A 23,081-nucleotide genomic window follows, 5' to 3' on the forward strand; every position below is an offset into this window, starting at 1 on the left:
GAGATTGTTGGACTCATTCTACATGAAGAAGCTTCCATGTAGGCTTGATGGGCGATCCCTTAGCTCGTAGTTGGCCGTCCCTTTGAGTCCCTTGCACTAATAAACTTAGATTTTCTAAATGCTTTTTTTTACCAAATATTTTCTAATTTTATCCCCTCATTAATGCATAGATTATTGCAAAGGTGTCATTGCTTAAGTAAAATCAATATATAGAATAAACTATTAAGATATTTTTGTAATTTGTCTAACTTGATGACCCGTGTAATGCGCAAGCGTGATTGGCCAGTTTAAAGATCATTGAGAGAATCTTGAAATAAAAATAACTTCGTATCATTAGATTACCTAGAATTAGATCATAATACGTATTCATATTAGGAATCAAGAAAAGAATATAAAGAAACAGAACTACGATTTACCAGCTCCTAGTTTACCGACTCTAGATTTGTGCATGAATCTATCGTTCACCGTTGGATCTTGTCGTCTCGAGTAATGGGAAGCAGGATAGTATCCGAAAAATTCCCGTTCTTGAACCTCAAGCCACCTGAACTGAATTCACTATGTCATGTTGGAAGAACTCAATCTCCACGGTAAGATATTACTCAAGAGAGAATCCTCCTGCTGAGGTAAGTCGGTAATTTTAAGATTCTATTCATAACGGTAATTTTATGTTTTCCTAGCGATTTGGTCAGGTCAATCTTAGTGCCGGTAGAGTTATGTAGGAAGATAACAATGAGCATCAGTCTGAAAATTTTGTAATAACTATAATAGTGAGTTAATTTCATTAGAGCTAAGGGAACCATGTCGGGCCACACGACAGTGCCCCAAGTGGGCTCACACTTCTACCATACCGATGTGCAGATCGGGTCCCATGGCGAAGGCGGCTCAAGATAACTCACTGCTGTTTATATATGAGTGTGCACGAATATACAATGTACCAAAAACCGATTAGAACTTCCCTAATAGACAGGTTCTCAGTAAATTTTAAAGTGATACCAATTAAATTCAAATTCTATTACCTAAAAAATTAAATTTAAATTCTTGACATCATACCTCGAATCCTTTCGGCTCTACTTCCAAACAATTTATCCAATCTCATTTTTCTCTTTTTTCGTGTAAATTACCTTTTCATTTTTCAATTCATTAAGTGACAAATGCTAAAGCATCCCTGCAATGCAAATCCCGCCTCATTTATTTGTTTTACTATTTCTTTACGTTGTCGCAACGTCCAAACTTAGAATACTTGCGAGGAAGAGAAGAAATTAGATTCCAAACGTCCACACTTGAAAAATTTGCAAAGAGAAGAAAATAGATTCCAAACATTAGTAAGGAACCTGCTGCATAATACATGTTCAGACAGTAAGTTGTGATTTGTTACTATGCAACAAGCCGTCCCAGCGAATTTAACCGATAGGGGCTAGGATCCAAACATTCCAAATTACTGGTACCCTTCATTATACATTACTAAAGCCAATGTACTCACGCTAAGCAGTGAAAATTAACTTAAAAGACCAAATGGTTCTTAATCCAACCTAGACTTAGATCATGGAAGAATTGAATAATTGTTGAGCAGCGGACGATAGATAAAGAAGTACACGCACACCTATTCAAATTCAGGAAAGAGTGGAAAAAAGATGGGGAATGAGAGGGAGGGGAAAACCAGAGGACCACCGAAATAACTACTAGTACTGAATTTTGAAGTTTATATGATCCAGCATCCAGACAGTAGCCAAACAAAAGCAAACACCAAAATGAAACAAAACTCCATCAGCAGAAGGCAAATAAGAAAACTAAAGGTACTCCCAAGATCTCTTGCTCATCATCAGGCCACGCATCTCTGGCTACAAAATTTGGATTAGCTTTTGCTGAGATTCTTGCTTGGGCTCTCACGGAGGTCGTCCCACTAGAAAGCTAGCTAGAACGTGTCGACCTCAAATTCCAGCCATATAACCCGCAAGACATAAAAACTGGGCAGAGGCTTAAACAACATCGAAATCCACCCGACACAGTGAAGAATACAGAAACTCACCCAATGCCTTGGATCTTTTAGCAATTTCTCCAATGAAAATACCAATCTCAGATTTATACCAGAACCAAAATATGTGAGTGATTTTCCTTTACCCAAAAAACCAATATAGTGTTCCTAACCAGTCTTGAAAAGCAATTCAAAAGACCCTTCCAGTGAAAGCACTATAATTTAGCCTTGACAACAAAAATTGACGAAAAAATTGTTTTAAAATGCATCCACACAAAACTGGGAAAAATCTCAAAAGCTTTCAGGAGGAAAATGCAACAATAATGTCTTGAAGCAAACCCCAACTCGACTTGAAGAGCTAAAGGAGATTCATCGCTCTGTTGTGGAAACTTACCAGTCGATAAAACCAGTTTTCCCTGTCCAAGGTGAGAATGAGGCTGAACAGTGTTTAGAGTAAACAGCTACTTCCATGGAAACATGCCATTACCTGCCAGGAGTGTTTGGAGCAGCTCTCCTTCCCTTCTATGGTTAATTCTAAGAATTGCCACAAACACTGAGAAGGGCGGGCATCTCACAGCCTGACAAGTAGTAGAAAAGACAGGCATGCATCTAGAGATGGAGCGGAGTGGGGTCCACAATTGTTTAACTCTATCGAAGATACCAAAGAGGAATGAGAAGCCCCAGGAGAGTGCAGAAGAAGCACAAAACGAATGAAGCAAATCCACAAGGCACCTCAGCACAAAAGGAAAGGCACGGAATTTTAGCGATGTCCTCGAAAGCTGTATTAACTACCAATATCAAATACTGAACGAGCATCAACAACTAAAGTATTGGATAAGAGACACGATAACATACTCAGTAACGAAGTACGACGAAAACTTAACCAAATCCAAAAGAGAAGCTGTGGCGTCCCACGACAACACAATAGTTCGCACAGAAGTCTCCATATACTACATACTTTGCCTCAACATCACCAATGTTACCAGGTTTGGCTGTTTAACTCCTGCTTCTACGGCGGTCCTTCAGTCCATCGCTGCATATAGAAAATAAAGCACATCATACACTGTAATTGAGAACTAATATTCAGATTTATGCTCAACATAATTCTAATTTTAGGAAAGGGAAATATTAACAGAATCCGCAATTCATGATCAACCTCGCAAGATCCTACATATGATAACATAAAAGTTTTTTAGGGTTAAATCTACCCATTAGCATATGGCACTTCCTCGCGCCTTGCAGGTGATCTGCTGTAGCTGCGACGGCGGGGAGATGGGCTGCGACGCCTTGGGGATCGACCACGAGGACTGTAACTCCTGCTATTCACAAATGATAATCAGACAATCATGAAACTACTAAATCCGATGCATACTAAACAAGTGACAAGTAAAATCATATGATTCAACAAATGATTCTCCTAAGTTATACTAACCTTCGACCATAGCTGGGACTTCTGCGGTACCTAGGACTACGGCTACGACGTCGTCCACCACCACGTGAACGGCATTCACGGGCAAAGTGACCAGGCTCACCACATTCATAACATTTCAAATCAGAACCACCAGAGCGACCACGACCACCTCCACGTCCGCCTCCGCCTCCTTTAGAGTTGTGGGAAAGCTCAACCCTCCATCCATTCTTACCTAGAGTGAATGAGAAATCCAATTAAAATATAAAGTGAAATCACAGACACAGTAATATTACGAAGAGAAAAGGTGCAATTGGAGCACTATAAAAAGGCAGTGCGCTTAAGGTATGAATCAAAATTTGGGGGAGACAATTTTTTAAGTGAACAAAACATAGGAAGGGCTATACCATCTAATTCACGGATTGCATCCTGGGCATCCCTACGGTCATCAAAGTCGATAAAAGCATATCCAGGTGGCCTTCGAGCAACCCACACACTGCACAACAATTTGCGTATGAACAATTCTGGAAGTATAAAAGCATTGCTTCAAAGAACTGTGATAGGCATCACAAGCTTGAGATCAATCCCAGTAAATACTGTTCAATTCAAATCAATACTGCAACAGCTGTAAATTATGAAAGTTGGTACATGATACTGCAACAACAGCAAACTAGTAAGGAGAGCATTACCTCCTTATAACTCCAAAAACGCGAAACTCATCTTCAAGATCTCGTTCAGAAACTCGAGAATCCAGGTTACCCACATAGACGCGAGCCATCACTCCAGGAAGGCTATGGGTACAAAAAGAATTGACAATTCACATAGTTCGAGTCAGTACAAGCAAGAACATGCATCAAAGGCATGCATAGCAAGCATCAGTAGCACACCCAATAGGGGGAAAAAAAAAACTGGAAATAACTTTCAGAGTGTGATTTCCTCGGTGTTAAATGGACTAACCCACTTTACAGGCTAAGATCATACTGGGAGCCTAGGTAACATTAAAACAACCATCTCTACCCATAATGACCAAATCTTGACCATAGAAGCACATCAAGTTCTCAAATTTCTTCATTGTTATGGATCGTGTGAACAAGATACAACCATTTCTAATGCTCTTGGCAAAGCCCGGAAGTCAAATTCAATGAAATGCACAAGTTGTTTGCAATTTTTCAGCAGAAAGGAGAACTACAATTGAATCTAGATAAAAAGACACGAGACAGACCGAATACAAATAAACTACGAAATCGAAAATTGGAAGTAGATAATCATTTCAGGAACGAAAGAAATTGCTCTTGAAATCTTCTTCACGGTCGAAATGAAGCCTTCATTTTACAGATCCCCTCTCACGACAGCATCCAAAACATAGTAGCAACCCAAAAAAGCCTCAAAGAGACTCACTTCAACAAATTATTCCAGAAAACAAGACCGCGAAAATCCGTTCCGCGTCAACATAAAAGACGGAACAATCGACTCATCGAATCACTAAAAAATTTCAATAAACGGACACGCATATCAAGACAGAATGAAATTATGCATGCTCGTCATGAGTGAGGAGATCGCAAACACAGCGATCGAAGGCCGACGAGTCCGACGAGGGAGTAAGTCGCCGGCAGACACCTCCAAAGGCAAGCTATGAAGATCTAGCTCGGCAGGATCCAAGGGTTGAGGGAGAAGAGGGAAGAGATCGATACCCGAAGCGAGAGCGGACGAAGAAGGCGGAAAAACCCTAGACAAGCTGCCCCCCTTTCCACCGAGCTCTGGCGTTGTCGTCCTATGCACTGATGAAGAGGGAAGCGGACGAGTAGGGCTTTAGATTTTATAAAAGAGCCGTCTTTTTCCACTAACGTCGCCGTTTCACTTTACCGTGTGCTTGCAATGGGCTTTCGTGGGCCTCGAGCTCCAGTGGGCCGGCCCACTAGATATCTTCTCTATCTCCTCTCTTTTCATCTTCAAAATTACGCATATGCATGGCAAGTTTAATGAAAGATCAAATTTTGCGAGGTCTTACCTCGCATTATAGGAACAACTAATAAGATTTCTTCAGTGAATAATAATTATAATAATTATTTGATTGATTAGCACTAATTCTCGTATTTTATATAATTTGATTGGTGTTTTCTAATGCACGTAGCAGGATAGGATCATTACTAATTTCTTAAATTTATCGGTCGCAAACATGACGAAAGTCAAATTTAGTGATGGCAAACACGATTTTTTTTCTTTAATATATCCTAGTATTCGAAAGTCCTGCAAGTCCCGACCAATTCAGTTCGAACCGGACCTTCTAAAGGAGTAAAGCTCTTTCGGCATAAATTTTCTTAATTCGCAACACTCGAGCCTAAAACCTTGCTTAAAAGGAACAAGCGTCGAACCGCTTAAATCAATTTATGTCAGTGACGAATGCCATTTTGTATCTCATGTATCCAATCAATCATTCATAAAATTAAGAGATTTTATATTTGTTTCAAGATTCGATCATTTTCAACCATTTTATTGCGATTCTTTTTCGATCATTTTCAGCAAACTTATTGCAATTCTCTTTCGCCAACATCGCTCCGACACTTTACTCTCTTTTTTATTTGCCATAAAAAAAAAAAACTAGTTCGAAATGAGAATAAACCATGTTGTAAACATCAAAAGGTTTGCTATTCAAGGTGGTTTAGAGCTAGCGTGTAATATGGATATCGATGATGCCAAAATTCGAGATCAACAGATAACAGAAAGAATACAACAGAAAGGTCTCCTCCTCCACATTGGGACGGCATTTCAGTTTAAATCCCTATCAGAATGAATCCGGAATAGACACCAGCTCGTATCCGGTATCAGTCAGAGACAACTTCGTTGATGGTCAATGAGGAAATGGTACCAATGGTTCACCCTACGCACATTAGGTCTCTCCAGGCACTCGCTTCTATATCTTCTTCCTCTTGCGAGACCCAGTAAGAGCCGCTTTACTTTTGGCCCAGTCCCGCAACGAGGCTGAGCTTCTCATGAAAAGGCATTCTTCACCAATGCAAAGAGGCACCTTTTCAGCAGTTGCAACTCCGTTCTTCTCACGTTTGAGGCTGGTTCCCGGATTAGATTCCATTGAACTCTGCAAGATTAGATTCTTTGGCTCCTCTCCTAAGGATGACGTGATTGGGGCTTCCTCCTTCCCATTGACCAAGGCATTTGAAGGTTCATTTCCCCGCTGCTTGTTGTTGGTAACGGCAGTATCATCTCGGTAGTCCTGCGTCTCTTCATTCCTGTCTGGTGGCAAAATTCGCGACAAACTGAATGACTGATTCTGACTATCAGCCACAAGTTGAGTCCATGAAGATTTATGAAGCCACATAGCGCCCCTTCCCGACTTACTTCCCAAGACCGGATTTGATTCCTTCAAGTCAGCTTCCACACAGACGTTCCGTTTGTCCAACTCATGATCCTCACAGTCCACAGAATCATCCAGATCAGAGTGTTTATCAAACTCATGATCCTCACTGTCCACAGAATCGGCCACATCAGAGAGTTTATTGGACTCATGATCTTCATTGTCCAAAGAACCGTGCCCATCAGATTCTTCATCGTCATGCTCAGCAGATTCTTCATCCTCATGCTCGTCAGATTCTTCATCATCATGCTCGTCAGATTCTTCACTCTCATGATCACCAGATTCTTCTTGGTCACGCCCTATTTCCTCTTCCTTGGAAGAGCCAGAACCTGTTAATATGTGAGAGACGGTGAATGAACTTTTCGTCTTATCACCAAGAAGTTCTCTCCACGAGGACCTCTGAGACCATTTCGCACGAGTCTCAGACTGATCTTTTGGTTTCTTCTCCTTATGAGTAGAGAAAGAAGATAGCTCTTCTCCAACACCACTCACATCCGGAGTAGGTCTAACACTTTTTTCAAAAGATAACTTATCGCTTTTCTGAACCTTGAGCGAATTTCTACCACTTTCATCTCTAGCAAGTTCTGATTTTTGCCGTTTTGGTATTGACATCTGCACAAAATGAAGCCACAAACAGAAAAGATAAGAGAAATCATGAATGATTAAAGACTATAGATGAATTTTGCTTTTTGATTATCCAACCTACCTCGTCCTCTATCTTATTCATCTTAGGTCTGGTACTTCTCGAACTCCTAACAATGTTGATAACAAGACCATCCTCATCTTCCCCTGAGTCTTCCTCCACAGCATCTTCCTGCTGAGGTTCATCAATGTTCATGCCTTCGACAACTTCTTGCTCGGCAAGTTTCTTTTCGTCCTGCACGGTTGCTGACCCCATTTCCTTCTCAAACAACTTGTTCATGACCGACCTCATCAGATCAAACTCCTTAGCATCTATCCCACCATCAAGCGCTTCAGGCTTAGGAATTCGTTGCTCTATCGAGGGCAAGGATGATGGACCCAAATGCTCTTCACAGTCGCAGAAATGCTTCGGGTACGGAAGAGGTTCTACGCGCTGGAAGCTGTATTTATGTTTGCCCGTTCCTTTCAGCAGCAACGTTTTCACCTGAAGAAAGAGGTCATCAGTTAGATGCAAACTAACTTCCTGTTCTTCCAGTAGTACAAGCATAACATAACCCGTAAATTCTGCAATCGGTCTTGCCTTCCTTAATCTGGGGAAGAATATCTGAATTTCGCTTTTGGGATTAAAAGACTTCTTGGGCTTTTGTGGCTGCTCGGGGACTTCATCTGCACCAGAAGCATCATTAAGTAAACGAGACATTGCAGCATCTTCTTCCCACTCGCGTTCCAAGCGAAGAAGAAAGTGTTCTTTCGCCTTCTCAAGTTTCAGCCGTCCTCCCTTCCAAACACACCCATTGTACTGCAAGCACAGAATTCACAAGGAAAAGAACAACGGCAAATAAGTTCAGATAGGCAAAATAAATCAAATGATTAGGTTCCAAACAGACAGCATCTGCAGCAGGACAGAGCTGTTCTGGTTCTTCCTTCTACTCAAGCTTCCGATTTCGGTACAAGCTTGCGATTTCGGTACAAGCTTGCCGGTTTATCCAATCAAGATGTTGAACAAAGTCCATGAATCAGTACGAAACAAGAGCATTTTCTTTACAACCGGCCGGAAATGAAAGCGGCAATCAGAAGAGGAGCTGAAGAGAGAGACGAGACTAGAGAGAGTACCGTGCTGAAGAGCTTGGAGAGGGAAGCGGAGGAGGAAGGGACGAAGTCGCAGTAGGCGAAGCTGCGGCCTTTGGTCCGTACGATGTCAACTCCCTCAACCCTCCCGAGGTTCTTAGACTCGAAGATGCTCCTCAGCTCCTCCTCCGTCACCCTCTCCCCCAATCCCCCCACGAATATCCGCACCCGCATCGGCATATGCCTCACCTCCGCCGCCACCTCCGCCATGGCCGTTCCCTCAGCCTTCCCGTCCTCTCTCTCTCTCTCTATCTCTCTCTCTGTCTACTGAAGTTGCAGAGAGGAGATGAATTCGGAGGCGGCAGTGGGGAACAAGGCCAGATCGGGCCTGGACTGGGCCGGGCTGAGATTATGGCCCATTGGGCCGGGAGTATCTCTCCTTCATAGTGGATTGGGCTGTCGGCGTTCACTTTTCGTTTATTCCTCCTTTATTTTATGCTTTTCGTAATAATATATAATGAACCGACCCGAAGAAATTATTGCATTCTATAAAAAGCAATGTTCTTTCCTAATCGGTATTGTACAAAGAGTGTAGGGCTCGAGGTTATTGTGCTTGAACCTTTAACGGTGATGACCGTGGAAATTGTACCCAAACTCTGTATCTATATTTGTTGTACTTTGGCTTGTGGGCGAGTTCAAATGTTTAGAGATTAAGGAAGCAACTCTTTGCAAATTTAATATTAAAGTCTTGAGTATATAAGATAATTGAGTTTGGAAACTTGTACGTGTAACAATTTTAGGGTGGGCTATCCACTTCTGTGTCCAATAAAAAATTTAGTAATTAACGTAAACTAATCCCAAATAATGTTTGCTCAAGATTGTATTTTTTTTTTCGGTTACAAAGAGGTTCAAGACCCAGTATAATGAAAGAAAATCGTAAATAATTAAAAAAAAAAAGGGATGACACCTTCTTTTGATCTCAAGATTGTAATATTTCCCTCATGGAATCTTTGTAAAGAGGCCCGTGGTTAACTATATATGGGTACCACTAAACAATCTGAAGCAGACTTAAAATAACCATCTTTGGTTATATATTATCAAGAAAATGCGCACCGAAAGGAAGGATAAATTAGCAAGTCAATTGTTCACAAAAAAAAAAACAATTTACTAAGTCGATTTACGCAAGTATTAGCTTTTCTATAAGTCGCGGACGCTTCACCTCAGAGCTCCTTTACCGAGTATGTCATCTTTGATGTACGTCGAACGAATGATTAACTCTAATTTCCATCGCTCACATCCTCGTCCTAGCCAGGAAAAATAACACGGTAACTAGCCATAATTATTGTCATCTTACTGGATTCGTATCACAGCACACATTATGTATATGATGATGTCACCGACGTCCTACATTGCATTGTATAGAATAACCGAAAATGTTCAAAATGAGACAGGCCTTTTTTTTTGTGGTATTGGGATAAATCCAAAACATACAAACATTTGATTGGGTTTTCTCCTTATAATGCCAATATAATTCCCATGCCATCAGTGACATATATACATATATATATATATATATGTGTGTGTGAATACATCCATACAAGTGAGACAAAAGGCTAAACAGGGGAAGGGGAAGTGCAGCTACAGCATCGAAGTTGGACAGAAATATCATTGACAGTGAGATTGTGAGATCGTCCGCGTTGACTCAGCTGGGGGCAGCTTCAACCGCGGCGGAAACATAGAGAGCGAGAAAGAGAGAGACTCCCTGTGTGTATGTGTGTGTGTAGGGTTTAGAGAGGAGAGAGGGGAGAGGGAAAGGGAGAGAGAGGAGGAGGAGGAGGAGGAGGAGGAGGAGGGAGACAAAAGGCACGTAATTAAGGAAGAGAGAGAGGGAGAGATCAGAAAAGATCAGAGAGATTGTTCCTGAAATGTTCTTTTCTTATTTACTCCATCAGCATTCAATTCACTTTTCTCATTTTCCTCCCGGGCATATATATATATATATATATATATACATAGGAGGACGTAGTCTAGCAGTGCACGTTATCACTTGAAATCTAGAAATTTTTAAATTTAGTTTTTACCAGTGAAATTTGTGTATTGTTGATAATATGTCAACTAATAACACGATCAATTGAAGAAAAAATTCAATTAAAGACAAGAATCTTGATCGGGTCAACATATTATTCTCTTGGAGATGGCCCAAGCGGCCTTTGCATATGTATCTACGGGCATATTTTACAATGCGAAATGTGAACCACTTAATTAAGTTCGCGTAATAATTCCATTCCGGGTTGACTCGAGTAAGCCATATTGATGTTGGTAAGACTCGAGTTCAAAATCATGCATGCACAGAGACTTTTGCTAAACAGAAAACACAAGCGTTAAATTAACACAAAAGATAAAAGGGAGATGAAAAGGGCACTAAACTAAATTTCATTTTGTATATGCATAAATCAAAGCACGCATATATCTAAGAAAAGATATGAAATCAAAGATTACAATATCCAACGGTGAATGTTTAGGAGGAGAAATGAATGGGAGGAGGTGAGGGGAGGGGGGGAAGCATGCAATTAATGGTGCCAAACTCCAAGAAATAGAGGGGGAGAGATCAGGGGGGTATGAGGAGGGAGGGGTTCAAGGGGGGAGTGGGCCCACTGTACTGTTTTACTGATGAAAGACAGGGGAGGGGCGGGGGGAAGGGGAAGAATGAGGATTAGTCAAGTCACACTCACATGGACAATGGACATAGACAATGGACAGAGAATAGAATATACAATTGGAATTTGGAAAGACATGAGAGAGAGAGAGAGAGAGAGAGAGAGAGAGAGAGAGAGAGAGAGAGAGAGAGAGAGAATTGGCAATGGCAATGGCAATGGCAATGGCAATGGCAGAGAGAGAGAGAGACAGAGAGTGTGTGTGTGTTGGCACTGTCCCATTGAATGCGTTTCTGCAGCCGGGCGGAGAGGGAGGGACGAGGCCGGAGGGCTCATTTGAGGATCCGTCCATCCATCCATCATGAAGCCGTCCCGAATCCCCGAGAGACTATTTCCTGCTCCCTCCCTTCCCCGTTGCCCCCACTCCTGCGCTGCCACCCTCTACTACTGTTCTCTTTTTCCTTCATCGCCCCCCCACAATATATGCATGCATATACACACACACATATATATATACCTATATTAGGGACGATAAATTGGATTGGTTAGATTTTATTAGATTTATTAGTGATTGGATCCATTTTCAATCCAAAAATTTGAGCTTTTGGGTTTAAGATATCGAGTTTCATATAAACTCATGATTTTTTACTCCATTTATTCGTGTGGGACAATATCTCTCAACATGCGTCCTCATGTGACGACGTGTGACTTTAACGCTTTACCTGTATGTGTCACGTGGACTTGAACATGATTGGTTTATATGGCAAACATGTATTGATTGAAATGATTCGGAACTTATTCACCTTAAATAAGATTTTGAATTCGAGTTTTGTGAATGGAGAAGTAAGGTGACTCGAATCGAACTGGGATTAAGGGGAACCATGTGGTCGACTTTCGGATCGGATACCATGGTGGACACCGAAAAAATTGGATTGGTTTAGATGGTTTGGGCCTATTTCTCTAGAGCAAGTTTTCGAACTTAAGTCATATTCACAATTGGAGGGGTTTTGCCCTTTAATGAACGGATCTGACCGAACTTGGCACTACAACCAAATAATTTAGCAACTAAGAAATTGACAACTATAGCTGCTAAAAAGTAAGTTTTAACAAATAAAATATTTATCAACTATACACAGGGGCGAAGCTAGGATTTCTGTCGAGGGGGGGACAAAAATATTATAATAAATATAATTTTGGGATAAAATTTTAAAATTCAAAGTTCAGGGGGGCAAGGGGGTAAAAATGTTACAATAAACATACTTTTGGGATAAAATTTAAAAAAAATTTAAAGTTCAGGGGGGCAATTGCCCCTCCTGCTTATATGCTGGCTCCACCCCTGACTATACATATATTTAGTTGTACAAGTCGTATACCTACAGTGGCAATTAATTATGTGGAACCGAACTATTATAGTTGTTATGTAGCTTTCGGACGATTGCTCCCTTAAAATAAGGTTTGAATTTTGTCAATTGGGAAAATTTCAAGATCGAAAGAGGTTTACATCTTAATAGGCTAATTCAAAGGTGAATCTAGATTGATCGAGTCCCATTAGACTTCCGGATAATAAGTGGCGCACACCGAAAAGGTGCTCGAGATTTCCGCACTGCAGAAGACCATCAGATACCAAATTGCAGGAGGAGATTCGCTTGAAATCTTCTTTGCTCCAATTGGCTTTGATGATCCAATTGACTGTCCGTGTTACGATAAAGTATCGTATGGTAATCAAAAAATTCTAAATTCGATACTCAGTGAGTTTACTCGTGCTCTTTTATTATATATTAGGATTTGTGTTTCATTATACTAAGCTTATTTGATTCCTTCATAACCGAAAAAATACTCATATGAAGTAATTTGATATATAAAGTTTATCATAATTCTTACATAGGCCATGCAAGTTGCTCAATTTCAAGTCCAACGTTTTCGTTATGATATTTCATTCTACGTACGATTTTCTTTCAAACTTCATATGCCCCAATAATCCATGCTCAAGTATATATAAATTTCAGGAAGGGGTTTCAATATACTAGCATAGAATGATGACTTCCAAAATGTTCAGTCTTCGCTAATAACTCTAATTATGCTATCGATTTCTTTTTTTTACTAGGATGTACTAATTCGAAGTAATTCATGTGAACATGTTACGGGTAGATTGTGATGGCACGAGCGTGGAACCGGTGGACTAACTTTTAAGTCTGATAAACAAGTCCATGCATGATATCTTCAAAATCGCCGTATCCCTTCTCTTTCAAATATTTGTACCTTTTGCTTCTGTATGGGACATGTCGTGGGCTCAGAGAGGGACACCCCCGAAATAAATGCTATATACACAGACAAATATATATAAGATTATATATATAACCTTCTGCCTCTTTCTACGTTCACAGATTCAATTTATACCCGCTGCTCTGCCCACTTACTACACTGCCATAGCACCATTCCTTTTGCTCCGTAAGGCGTGCGTGCGTGACATATGTACATGTGTGAATATATATACACATCTCTATATGTACATATATTCACACACACGCACATATATATATATATAGTGGTGAATTTGTATATACATACATACACGCACATGCATCTTTGAAAAATCCATATTGCCCTTAATAGCCTTATGTTCCCGCTCCAACCATCCCCAATAATAATATCACCATTCATGCCCTCTTGTGCATGGACCCCTCTCCTCTTGAAAATCAGACATGTATCCTTCTAGCTAGGGTTTGCACACATCCTTATCTCCATCATTCGGTCCCTGGTGAATTATCATGCATCTTTCTGTTTCGTTCCCGAATCTACCGGCCATTCATCACGACACTCGAATTACCAATGATACCCGCATAAACAGCTGCCTGATATGTGTCATCATCGGCTCATAATGTATCTTCAGAAAGCAAGGACACGCTGATTTGTTAAGTGTAGCCGGCCGGCCATTCCAAAAATTGGTTTCCCCGTGAAGAAAATTTCTCAGCTCCATTAATTGATTTTCTAAAAAGCCTAAGTTTCCAGGATCACGAAACCATTAATTTTCATTTTCAAATTATACTTTTTTTCAGTGAACATTTTCAAATGATACTTTAGTTAATAACAGCAGTTTGGGAGTCCCAGCTGAAATCTCTACCACGCAAGAGCCCACACACCTCCTTTAATTAGTCTAACTTTTATTCTGCTAATTTATTCTTGTTCTAAATAATCCTATTTCATAATGACCTGATCAGAGAACACCAACAAATAAAAATGGAATAAAATTCGACTTTGATTAACTTATTTCTCAAACTTGTCTCATTCCCTTACTAGGCACATACATCTTGCTTATAGACACAAAAAAAGAAAAAAATAATTAATTTTCAGTCTTTTTCTATTATTTTTGTTTCATCTTACATTATTGTGTTCATTTATAAATTTAATTGATATTCTTTTGAGAAAAGGTCAGCGTCTCCAAGATTAAGCCCTTCTTGAACCGGGCCCACTGCTAGTTAACGATCATATATAAATCAATTATGTATGCGTGGACCCCTGCTAGTTAGCTCAACCATTATTTTTCCCTTTTTTTCTTTTTAATTTTTCGAATTTTATAGTACAAATTGCCTAAAAACTCCATCATTGTATTTGTTTCCCATCATGTAGAAATTGAATGTGTAATACCTATAAATTGGAAACGATACAAATTGGGTATTTCGTCCTCATTCAGTTCCCTCCTGTCCTTTGTAAGACTTACCCCAATAATCATGTACATGGGATTGCTCCAAGTATATTTGGATTTTCAAATTTCTTCTTTCAGCGTTTTCTTTTCTTTTCGTCCCCTGGAGGAGTGGAAGTTCTCCATACAGAGCTTAGTCACAATGATGCTTCTATATGTGTTATCTACCACATTTGGACGCACCCTCTAGAGTTGAGATAAATAAAGACGCGTGATCATAGAGCACGATCAATCATGCATGTTTTCTTTTCTAGCTATAACTGTACGTTTTCCGGGTGTCTTGGAAATTGACAAGGTGCGTGGAATCTAAAATACATAGTATCAATTCTGAAACACACGATATAAACTTTAAATCTTAATCTTTTTGTCGCATTGTATTGGTAAAGCGAGTAGTGTGATTTCAAGTTATTCTCGTAGATTATGATGAGTTTCGTTAAAACCCGGATAACCTTCGTTGTTGAAAAGAAATTTATTGTTAAACTTTTCCATCTTACTGTAGAAGTAAATTGAGTATTCATGTAACTGTGTTACCCAAAAATGGGTTGGATTGGCATTAGTCTAGATACAGGGATATAATTGTATTAGATTGAATGTAAAATAAGTATTCATGAATCTCCCTATCATCTCATTTCCATTTGAAAAAAAAAAATGAAATGCTTGCATGGTTAAGTTCAATCCCAGAGTCAGAATAGAATTTAGTTTAATCAATTGACTCATAACACCTCATAGTTTCATCTATTTTAAAAAAAAAAAAAGATTTTGCAAGTTTCTCAGCTAATCCATTAAGAAAATAGACACCCCTTTGAGAATAAAGACGCTTCGGGAGGAACATGCATGCCTTAGTTAAATTTACATGATTAATGGTTGCAAGGGGTTTTAGTTATTAACTTACTCCATAAATTGGAAGGTAATAGCACGCAGTTTCTTATAAGTACGTCGTTTTGTACGAATAATTCTTCCCTAATATATAGTAAACTAATATGGACACATCTAATTATATCGATAGGGAATTTCTATCATAGCGTTTGGTAATGAAGTGAAGTCTCCACTCCAAATATTTATTTAAATATTTAAATGAGATTGTAACAATTGTTATTAAATTAAATTAAGGAACAAGATGAAAAGGTAATAATTGTGTTGTTAAATTATTAGAAAAGTAATGAATAGCTAAAATAATTTAGTTTTAAAAATTTTAGTTGAATGGTAGTTAAGAAAAAAAATATGTGAGAAAATTTATTTTTATATTGAAGAATAAGAAAAAAATAATATTTGTGTTGTTGAATTAATGAAAAAGTATAGTGGAGTTAAGTGGAGTACTACTAAACTTCATAACTAAACATTGATCTCTAACCCAATTGAACGATTCCTGGGTGGGATCAAAGAAATCCTAAGAACCATGGAATATGTACACACACTTGATACATATTCTTCACCCTAGAAAACGTGATCTTAGCTAGTGTTGTATTAAGTTAGAAGGAGATCAAAGTGATGATATGTTTTTGTTGTTTTCCTGATTTGAATTGGTGGCCGTATCCATCCATATATATGCTGGCAAAAAAGTTTTTTTTTTATTTGTTTATTTTTGGAAGTGGCAAAAAAGATGGATCTATCTAATTACTGTGAACAAACAACCATGTAGGGCTTCACCGGTGAAATGAAAATGCATAGAGAGAGAGAGAGAGACTGACGAAGCCTTTGAGGGCAGAACATCATTGCAAAAGTACGTCATCATTGGCATGCATATGTCTCCCTCTCTCCCTCTTTCTTTTTTTTCTTATTTCTGTGCTTTGACTTGTGGAAGACGAGCAATGTTGAAATGAAATGAATGAATCAATCACTCATCAAAAAAGAAATGAATGAATCAATCCAACATGGGATAATAAAGGAATTTAGTACGTGTTTTCCCAAATAAATTATCAAATTCTACTTTTGTGAATGAAAGAGGTGTAATTAATTACCAACGTGAGTTAGTTCAAGTGTTTCGGCACTTGTTTCTCTTAAATAAGATCTCGAGTTCGGAAGGTTTTATCCCTTAGTGAGTCGACCTGACTAGTCTAAATTAGTCAGGATCTAGTTGGACTTTTGGATATCATGGTTCACACCGAAAAATGAGATATAATTACTATTTAGTAAGTTGACTTGGTTTGAATAGGATTAATCGTAGTATCCATTGGATTTCTGGATATCAAGATCTACATTGAAATAAATATTGAAATGAGAGGAGTGAATCAATGAAAGCATTCCTAATTGGGAAAGTTTTACTCCTTAATAGATCGAATCGATTCAAACATAGATTAATCGTGATTCACTATATTTCGTGAATATCAGGGGGTGCTCGCGCTCCAAAAAAAAATGTATGAGATGAGATGAAATACTGCAAGCATAGCGCACAATGTAAAACCCTACTTAGCAATATTAACCCAAAAAAAAAAAAAGAAAGCCCCCCTCTCTCTCTCTGCCCATCTGTAACATTCATTGATTCCTCCAATTTTTTCTGTGCTCTCTATAGCTATTCATAATCATCATCGTATCTCTCCTCCTCCTCCTTCGCGTTGGATTTTGAGTTCTCTTTAGCATAACATTACTGTCACTGCGTGATCCTCATTAAATGCCTCTCTCTCTCTCTCTCTGCAACGGCTTTAAGAGAGAGAGAGAGGACTTTAAATTTTCATACCCACCCACGCTACCAATTGATCCTTTCCTTGCTGCGGTTTCCATTGTCTCATTAAAGTTGTCTTTGTCTCTCTGTTGATTTGGAACATCTCATCCTAACAGTCTCAGTCTCCCTCCCGGCCTGATTATTCCAATCAGTCAAGCCTTTTGGTTATTTGAGGAGTTTAAATTGTCTGTCTCTAGGGCTACATATTGCATGCCCTAGAAATGGAATATCTAAAGCAACATTATATATACGCGGTATAGACAACAAGGCTAAGATTATTCTCATTTCTCAGGAGTCGAATGTAGTGCGTAGACATGCGTTATTCTAGACCTAGGCAATTGTCGATGCAGTGAACCGCATGAGGAATATGACAGCCCCTAGACATGGAAAGAGCGACTGAACCCCGCAGATGATTTCGAACTGATGATCTAATGTAGGAGAATCTGTTTTTTTTAAGACAACGACAGAGGCTGCGCTGGAATATTTGGACCGAGGTGATATAAGCGGATTGAACATGATATGGATGCGTGTGATTGTTTACCCTTTTTAGCTCATATATATATGCATATGTTGTATATACATAACTTGATATGGTAATTATGTTGCCCTAGTTCTACCTGAGTTGATGCGTTTACAGAGTTGACATCGAGTCTAGCCTTACTGACCATTTGCAACTTAATTTGAAGCTAATGCCAGATAGCTAGCCAGGATTCATGCATGTTGATCACTCGACAACCCAACTAAAACATATATATATATATATATATATATATATATATATATATATATAATACCTCTAAATTATAACAACAGTATAAATGAGTTAGAGACGGCCCGTTGATGCATTGATGCTTTACCTCGAAACAAAACTGTAAAATTTCACCTCACGCCATGGCCTGAATGTTGATTCAGCGAATTGACGTGGAAACATCTTGCGGCCTTACTAAAGAAGATTTGTAAAATTCAAAGTTCGATTGCCATTCCTAGCTAGACATGACTTACAATATTATAATGTCATTGACCTGGCTAAATTATAAGGAATTAACCTTATTGGAATTATTTTCTCACTTTCCTAGCGTCTTATTCTTTTAAATTGACAATATCGACTAATGATCCATCATGATTCTAACATTTCACTCATTGGTAAACAAAACTTTGGCAAAGCTTCTTGGACATGCATAACCACACTCCATTATTGCTCAATAGGAATTGCTTTTGTCCTTTTTTCTCTTAGACAATCTTTGACCAGCTAAGGATATACTCAATAACTTTCTTGGGAAACATATCAAGAGATCTTATAATAGTACGAAAAGAGATTCAATCATGAAATTCTGAAATTATAAACTTTTTCCTAAGATGAGAAAGATTTTTGCTCATGAAGTCTATCTTGATAATCGAATTAATTGTACTGTCTAAATATATATAGACCTTAAGGCTTCGACCCGTATCTCATATAGGCCTGAATTTATTTGCTTAGTCATCAAATATCAAGTACAAGTTATATACAAAAAACACACACAAATATATATATATATATATATATATATATATACACACACACATAAATAATTATCTATAGACTAACGATAATTGGAAAACTGCAATTAAAGATCTAAGATATTACACCCCGAATATATCAACGTAATGCAATTACGTTATTTCTACGTCTTTCAAGCTCAAAAATAGAATAAGAAGTTTGACATGATTGATGATCGATCATCTGGAATGCAGATGCAATTTCGAGAATTGAAGTGCTGTAGTTAATGTAAAAAGGTAGAACATTTATATTAACTGGCCGGGGTGGCTTCAGTATGTCCAATATTACCTATATATAGCAGTTGGAAGAGATTAGAATCCAGCAGAATTTTTGTTTTTTTGGTCGAAAAGTTGGCAAGCTCACTAATTAAGACGGATCAATGATGTTACGGCTACGATCATCTGCTCTAGGCGTGTGATGAAACTGACCACCTAGGCTTGCTGAAACATTCATCGCAAGGAGGCTGCTTGCCGCGTCATAGCTGTTCATCGCGATTGCCTGATGATGGTGATGGCGATCCCGGGGAAAGAACTGATGGTGATGATGATGGGCTGCACCACCTCCTCCTCCTCCCGCGGCAGCAATGAGATTATTAATCCCGAGGTTCTGATGGTGATTGATGAGGCCTAAGTTTTGGTACTTGGAGAGCTCAGATTTGGCACAGGAGAGGTCGAGCTGAAGCTGCCGAAGCTGGTGTTGGAGGAGGGAGATGACCCCTACACAGCCATAGACTGGGTCGCGCAATCTCATGTCGGCCTCGTACGCGAGCGAGTTCACTGCATCCTCCCTCTGGTGCGGCAGCAGCTCGTTCAGGAGCTTCGTCACATTGCTCGCTCCAAAGACCTTTTTATCCATTAATATCATTATCGTGAAGTTAGTAAATTAACGTAATCAAGTATGGAGATAATTTTTTTTTTTAAAAAAAAGGTAGAATGTAGAATTGTTTAAACCCGAGCACCTTGTGGACGTTAGCAAACTTCTGGGGTTGGTCGGGTGGGAAGTAAGGGGCGAACACGCACTCAGGCTGGCATTTCCGACGGAGGAATTTGCAAGCTGCGCAGGGAGATGTGGACGATGTCGAGGAAGCCATAAACTATATTTATGTATAGATGGCCTTGATTCCTCTCCTTTCTCGTCGATCTGAAACCAATTAATTAGAAAGAGAAATGCAACGATCTCATACACTCCAGTATGCAGGTGAATGAAGTATATATATATATATATATGTTTGGAAAATTCTTTGAGAAAAACCCGGGATAGAGAAGGGTCTGTATAATTGCAGGAACCAGACCAAAACAAATTCAGTAAACATAAGAATAAAGTATTGCATAAATTTACAAAAAAGAATCACCCGAATTTGATGGAGCTTTGTTTTGTTACCTCGATGGAGCAATTTGTTGGTGTGTGAACTATCACAGGTAGTAGAGCGCTAGCCGATTAGAAGATGAGAGTCTCTCTCTGTAAGGTATAGATCTTCGTAAATAAGCATGCGAAATGGTCCACAAAAGTAGAAGATAGGTATATGTTAGCAATTGAAGTGTAAATTAATGAAGAAGAGCACGAAAAAGGAGCTGAAAGAGACTGTTGGCGGAGATGCAAAGACAAGTTTGGGTTTTAAGGGAAGCAACTCTCAAATGAAAGAAGGGAGAGTATCTGGTTTATGATTTACGGGAATTTTCGGTATGATTCGCCTTCTAAATTTGGACTTTCGGGAGGATCGGAAAGCTGGAGGACGTATCTCTTCTTGATGATTAAGATCAAGAGATCTATAAATATCGTAAAAGAGTGAGTTAATTCATACGATTATATATATATGTGAGAATAAAATGACAATCAACTTAACTTTCCGGTGCATAAAAGAATATCACCGTCGTGATGTGACCCGATTCTCCTTTGAAGATTTGGGTATGTCATGGCCACAGTGGCCCGAAAATGGTTTCCTTTCGCGATGAAAACCGAAAACCTAAATATCGGGGAGAGAAGAGAGAAAGAGATATATTATTACCTTAGAAGAGGCTGCAGAGAGAATACTATTAGAAGAAGAGGAAGGAGGAGAAGAAGGAGAAGGAAGAAGAAGATATGATCATTTGCTACGGGAAGAATTGGATCTGATGAAGAGAAGTGAAAAGGAGAGTGGGAGTAGAGCTTTTATTTTCACCGTTTCCGAGAGAGGAAAGAAAAGCTCTCAGATCTCTTTCTTTGCCTTCAGAGAACTTTTATGGATGAAATATATGTGTATGTAAATATATCTTTGTATGAAAACATATATGTATATACACACATATGAGAGCCCATGTTGCATTGTTTAACGGAAAATTCACACCAACGTCGGTTGATTCAAGCGATTCGACACTTATTCCGCTTAAACAAGATTTGAGTTTGAGTCATTGTGAATGCAGAAAATAAAAATACACATGGAAAGAGTTTTACCCCTTAGATAATCAATCAGACTTGACTGAATTAATCGGCACCCAATTGAACTTTTAAATATTATATTCATAAAAAAAAATGAAAATCAACGTGAAAAAAATGCACACAAAAAGAGAGGGTATAATGCAATTATAAGTATACTCACTTAAAAATGAATAAATTTCGAATTTGATTTTTATTAAAGGGACTATTTATATCAGTTTATTCAAATATTTATTTCTTTATACAAGATAGTAGCCTGCTTGTAATAAGAAAAAGGTCGACAGATACACACGTAGTGACTGTTTGCTTTTATGAATTTGAAAAAGAATAAGTGTAAATAAAGTTTTGGGGGGTGGGGATCAGTGTATGATTTTGACTGTGGGGGGAGGATCTATCCTCGGGATGGAGAATACATGAAATCTAAAATTCATTCTAAGAATAAATACTATTTTATTCTTTATATATGTTGATTTCATTTATTTTAAAATTAGTTTCTGAGTCTTGGGGAGCATGATACGTTAAAAGGTCAAAAGAAGTGGGAAATTCCAAGTGAACTAACCATATCATCTGTCATGTCAAGCCCCCTAACCCCTTTTCACAACATAAGAGAAAGAGAGAAGAGAAAATTAGAGAATTTCAAACAAAAATGGGAGAGAGAAAGAATGAATTAAAAATTTCACTCGAACGATTCCGTTCAACTCTTGATAGAAGCTAAATGGAAGGGTTCTTTTGATTTTTTTTTTAACTATCAAGATTTTATTCGATGTAAAAAACAATTCGAGGATACGCTTGATGCAAAATTAATATATTTGAAAGTTTTCTTATATTTATAATGTATTGAAATTACTAAAAAAAAAGAAGGAAAAACCTCTTGTTGTACAACTTAATAGTAGTATCACATCAAAGAGCTAGCAATGCTACTTCCTATGAATCCGGCATGTATAGCGGAATCTCCACAGCTGACATCCCTACTAATATCACCAAAATTAAGGGTTTTTTTCCGTCGAAGAGATCACCGGAAAACGGTTGTTTCTATGTGTATCGAAAGCTAGCTCTTCAATGTGTACCTTCTCCTCTGTTGGAATTTGAGTCGAGCTTGGAGAACTTCTTCCCTCACTCTCTCCTTTCTTTAATTTCTTTTTTTTTAATGGGTTGGAAAGTACTTTTTATTTTTGGGTGAAAGCAACGTACTCTTTTAATTCCATACTTTGGAACCAAAAAAGAAAGCGAAAATAATATTAATATTTAATAAGACGTGTGTTCATGCGAATTGGCTTCTTCTAAGGCTTCTTTGTTGCTTTTTCATTTTGTCTGTCTACTTCTTCGGGAGAGAACTAATAGCAGGCAGCATAGAGAGGAAAAGAACATGATAGTGATGATGAGGTAGAGAGAGAGAGAGTGGGGAGAGAATCCAATCCAATCCAATCCCCATGACCAGAGGCTAAGGGGACGGGGAGAAAGCTGAGAGACAGATTATTATTATTATTGCTATTGCTATTATTATTATCTTACGAAGAAGGTTGTGTACGTTTGTTTGCTCCTTCCTTTCTGATTTCCAAGAGTAAAATTACACCCTTTTGTTGCCACTTAAAAACTCGTAAATGATCTTTGCTCATAATGACATGCTCTGATAGGAAAAAAAGGTCGAAAACGGTCAAG

General features: G+C 38.6%; 3 protein-coding genes across 7 annotated transcripts; all 3 read right to left on the minus strand.

Moving 5' to 3' along the window:
* Nucleotides 1–1,662: 1,662 nt before the first annotated feature.
* On the minus strand, nucleotides 1,663–5,218 carry LOC116187479 (serine/arginine-rich splicing factor RSZ22A-like). 2 transcript variants are annotated; one of them, XM_031516214.1, is made up of 6 exons: nucleotides 5,072–5,218; nucleotides 4,070–4,171; nucleotides 3,788–3,876; nucleotides 3,405–3,615; nucleotides 3,181–3,291; nucleotides 1,663–3,005 (listed from the first exon to the last, which is right to left on the minus strand). In XM_031516214.1, exons 2-6 carry the CDS (start codon nucleotides 4,156–4,158, stop codon nucleotides 2,969–2,971), a joined length of 537 nt encoding a protein of 178 aa, XP_031372074.1. In that variant the 5' UTR covers nucleotides 4,159–4,171; nucleotides 5,072–5,218; the 3' UTR covers nucleotides 1,663–2,968. The 2 variants fall into 2 exon arrangements, with proteins under 2 accessions (XP_031372074.1, XP_031372075.1); XM_031516215.1 differs by having other exon boundaries at nucleotides 3,181–3,288; nucleotides 5,072–5,217.
* Nucleotides 5,219–6,004: 786 nt separating this feature from the next.
* LOC116187480 (protein starmaker) lies at nucleotides 6,005–8,781 on the minus strand. Its single transcript, XM_031516216.1, has 4 exons — nucleotides 8,506–8,781; nucleotides 7,973–8,191; nucleotides 7,457–7,876; nucleotides 6,005–7,362 (listed from the first exon to the last, which is right to left on the minus strand). The coding sequence occupies exons 1-4, from the start codon at nucleotides 8,728–8,730 to the stop codon at nucleotides 6,292–6,294; spliced, it is 1,935 nt and encodes a 644-aa protein (XP_031372076.1). The 5' UTR covers nucleotides 8,731–8,781; the 3' UTR covers nucleotides 6,005–6,291.
* Nucleotides 8,782–19,233: 10,452 nt separating this feature from the next.
* Nucleotides 19,234–21,213, minus strand: LOC116187346 (protein ASYMMETRIC LEAVES 2). 4 transcript variants are annotated; one of them, XM_031516005.1, is made up of 5 exons: nucleotides 21,016–21,213; nucleotides 20,680–20,776; nucleotides 20,391–20,468; nucleotides 19,969–20,150; nucleotides 19,234–19,853 (listed from the first exon to the last, which is right to left on the minus strand). In XM_031516005.1, the coding sequence occupies exons 4-5, from the start codon at nucleotides 20,098–20,100 to the stop codon at nucleotides 19,377–19,379; spliced, it is 609 nt and encodes a 202-aa protein (XP_031371865.1). In that variant the 5' UTR covers nucleotides 20,101–20,150; nucleotides 20,391–20,468; nucleotides 20,680–20,776; nucleotides 21,016–21,213; the 3' UTR covers nucleotides 19,234–19,376. The 4 variants fall into 4 exon arrangements, with proteins under 4 accessions (XP_031371865.1, XP_031371863.1, XP_031371864.1 ...); XM_031516003.1 differs by having other exon boundaries at nucleotides 20,391–20,483; XM_031516004.1 differs by lacking the exon at nucleotides 20,680–20,776.
* Nucleotides 21,214–23,081: the final 1,868 nt, after the last annotated feature.

The sequence above is a fragment of the Punica granatum genome, chromosome 8, assembly GCF_007655135.1.
Source record: "Punica granatum isolate Tunisia-2019 chromosome 8, ASM765513v2, whole genome shotgun sequence".
NCBI classification, from domain to species: Eukaryota; Viridiplantae; Streptophyta; class Magnoliopsida; order Myrtales; family Lythraceae; genus Punica; species Punica granatum.

Bases quoted from the DNA above. Each gene is read 5' to 3' on its own strand.
- LOC116187346 (XM_031516004.1), bottom strand. From the start codon at position 20,100: ATGGCTTCCTCGACATCGTCCACATCTCCCTGCGCAGCTTGCAAATTC. The intron at 19,854-19,968 runs GTGCTCGGGTTT...ATGGATAAAAAG, and splicing joins AGTTTGCTAACGTCCACAAG to GTCTTTGGAGCGAGCAATGT.
- LOC116187480 (XM_031516216.1), bottom strand. From the start codon at position 8,730: ATGGCGGAGGTGGCGGCGGAGGTGAGGCATATGCCGATGCGGGTGCGG. The intron at 8,192-8,505 runs GTACTCTCTCTA...CTGTGCTTGCAG, and splicing joins TCTCCAAGCTCTTCAGCACG to TACAATGGGTGTGTTTGGAA. The intron at 7,363-7,456 runs GTAGGTTGGATA...CATTTTGTGCAG, and splicing joins TGAATAAGATAGAGGACGAG to ATGTCAATACCAAAACGGCA.
- LOC116187479 (XM_031516214.1), bottom strand. From the start codon at position 4,158: ATGGCTCGCGTCTATGTGGGTAACCTGGATTCTCGAGTTTCTGAACGA. The intron at 3,292-3,404 runs GTTAGTATAACT...ATTTGTGAATAG, and splicing joins AGTCCCAGCTATGGTCGAAG to CAGGAGTTACAGTCCTCGTG. The intron at 3,006-3,180 runs GTAGATTTAACC...TTCTATATGCAG, and splicing joins GAAGTGCCATATGCTAATGG to CGATGGACTGAAGGACCGCC.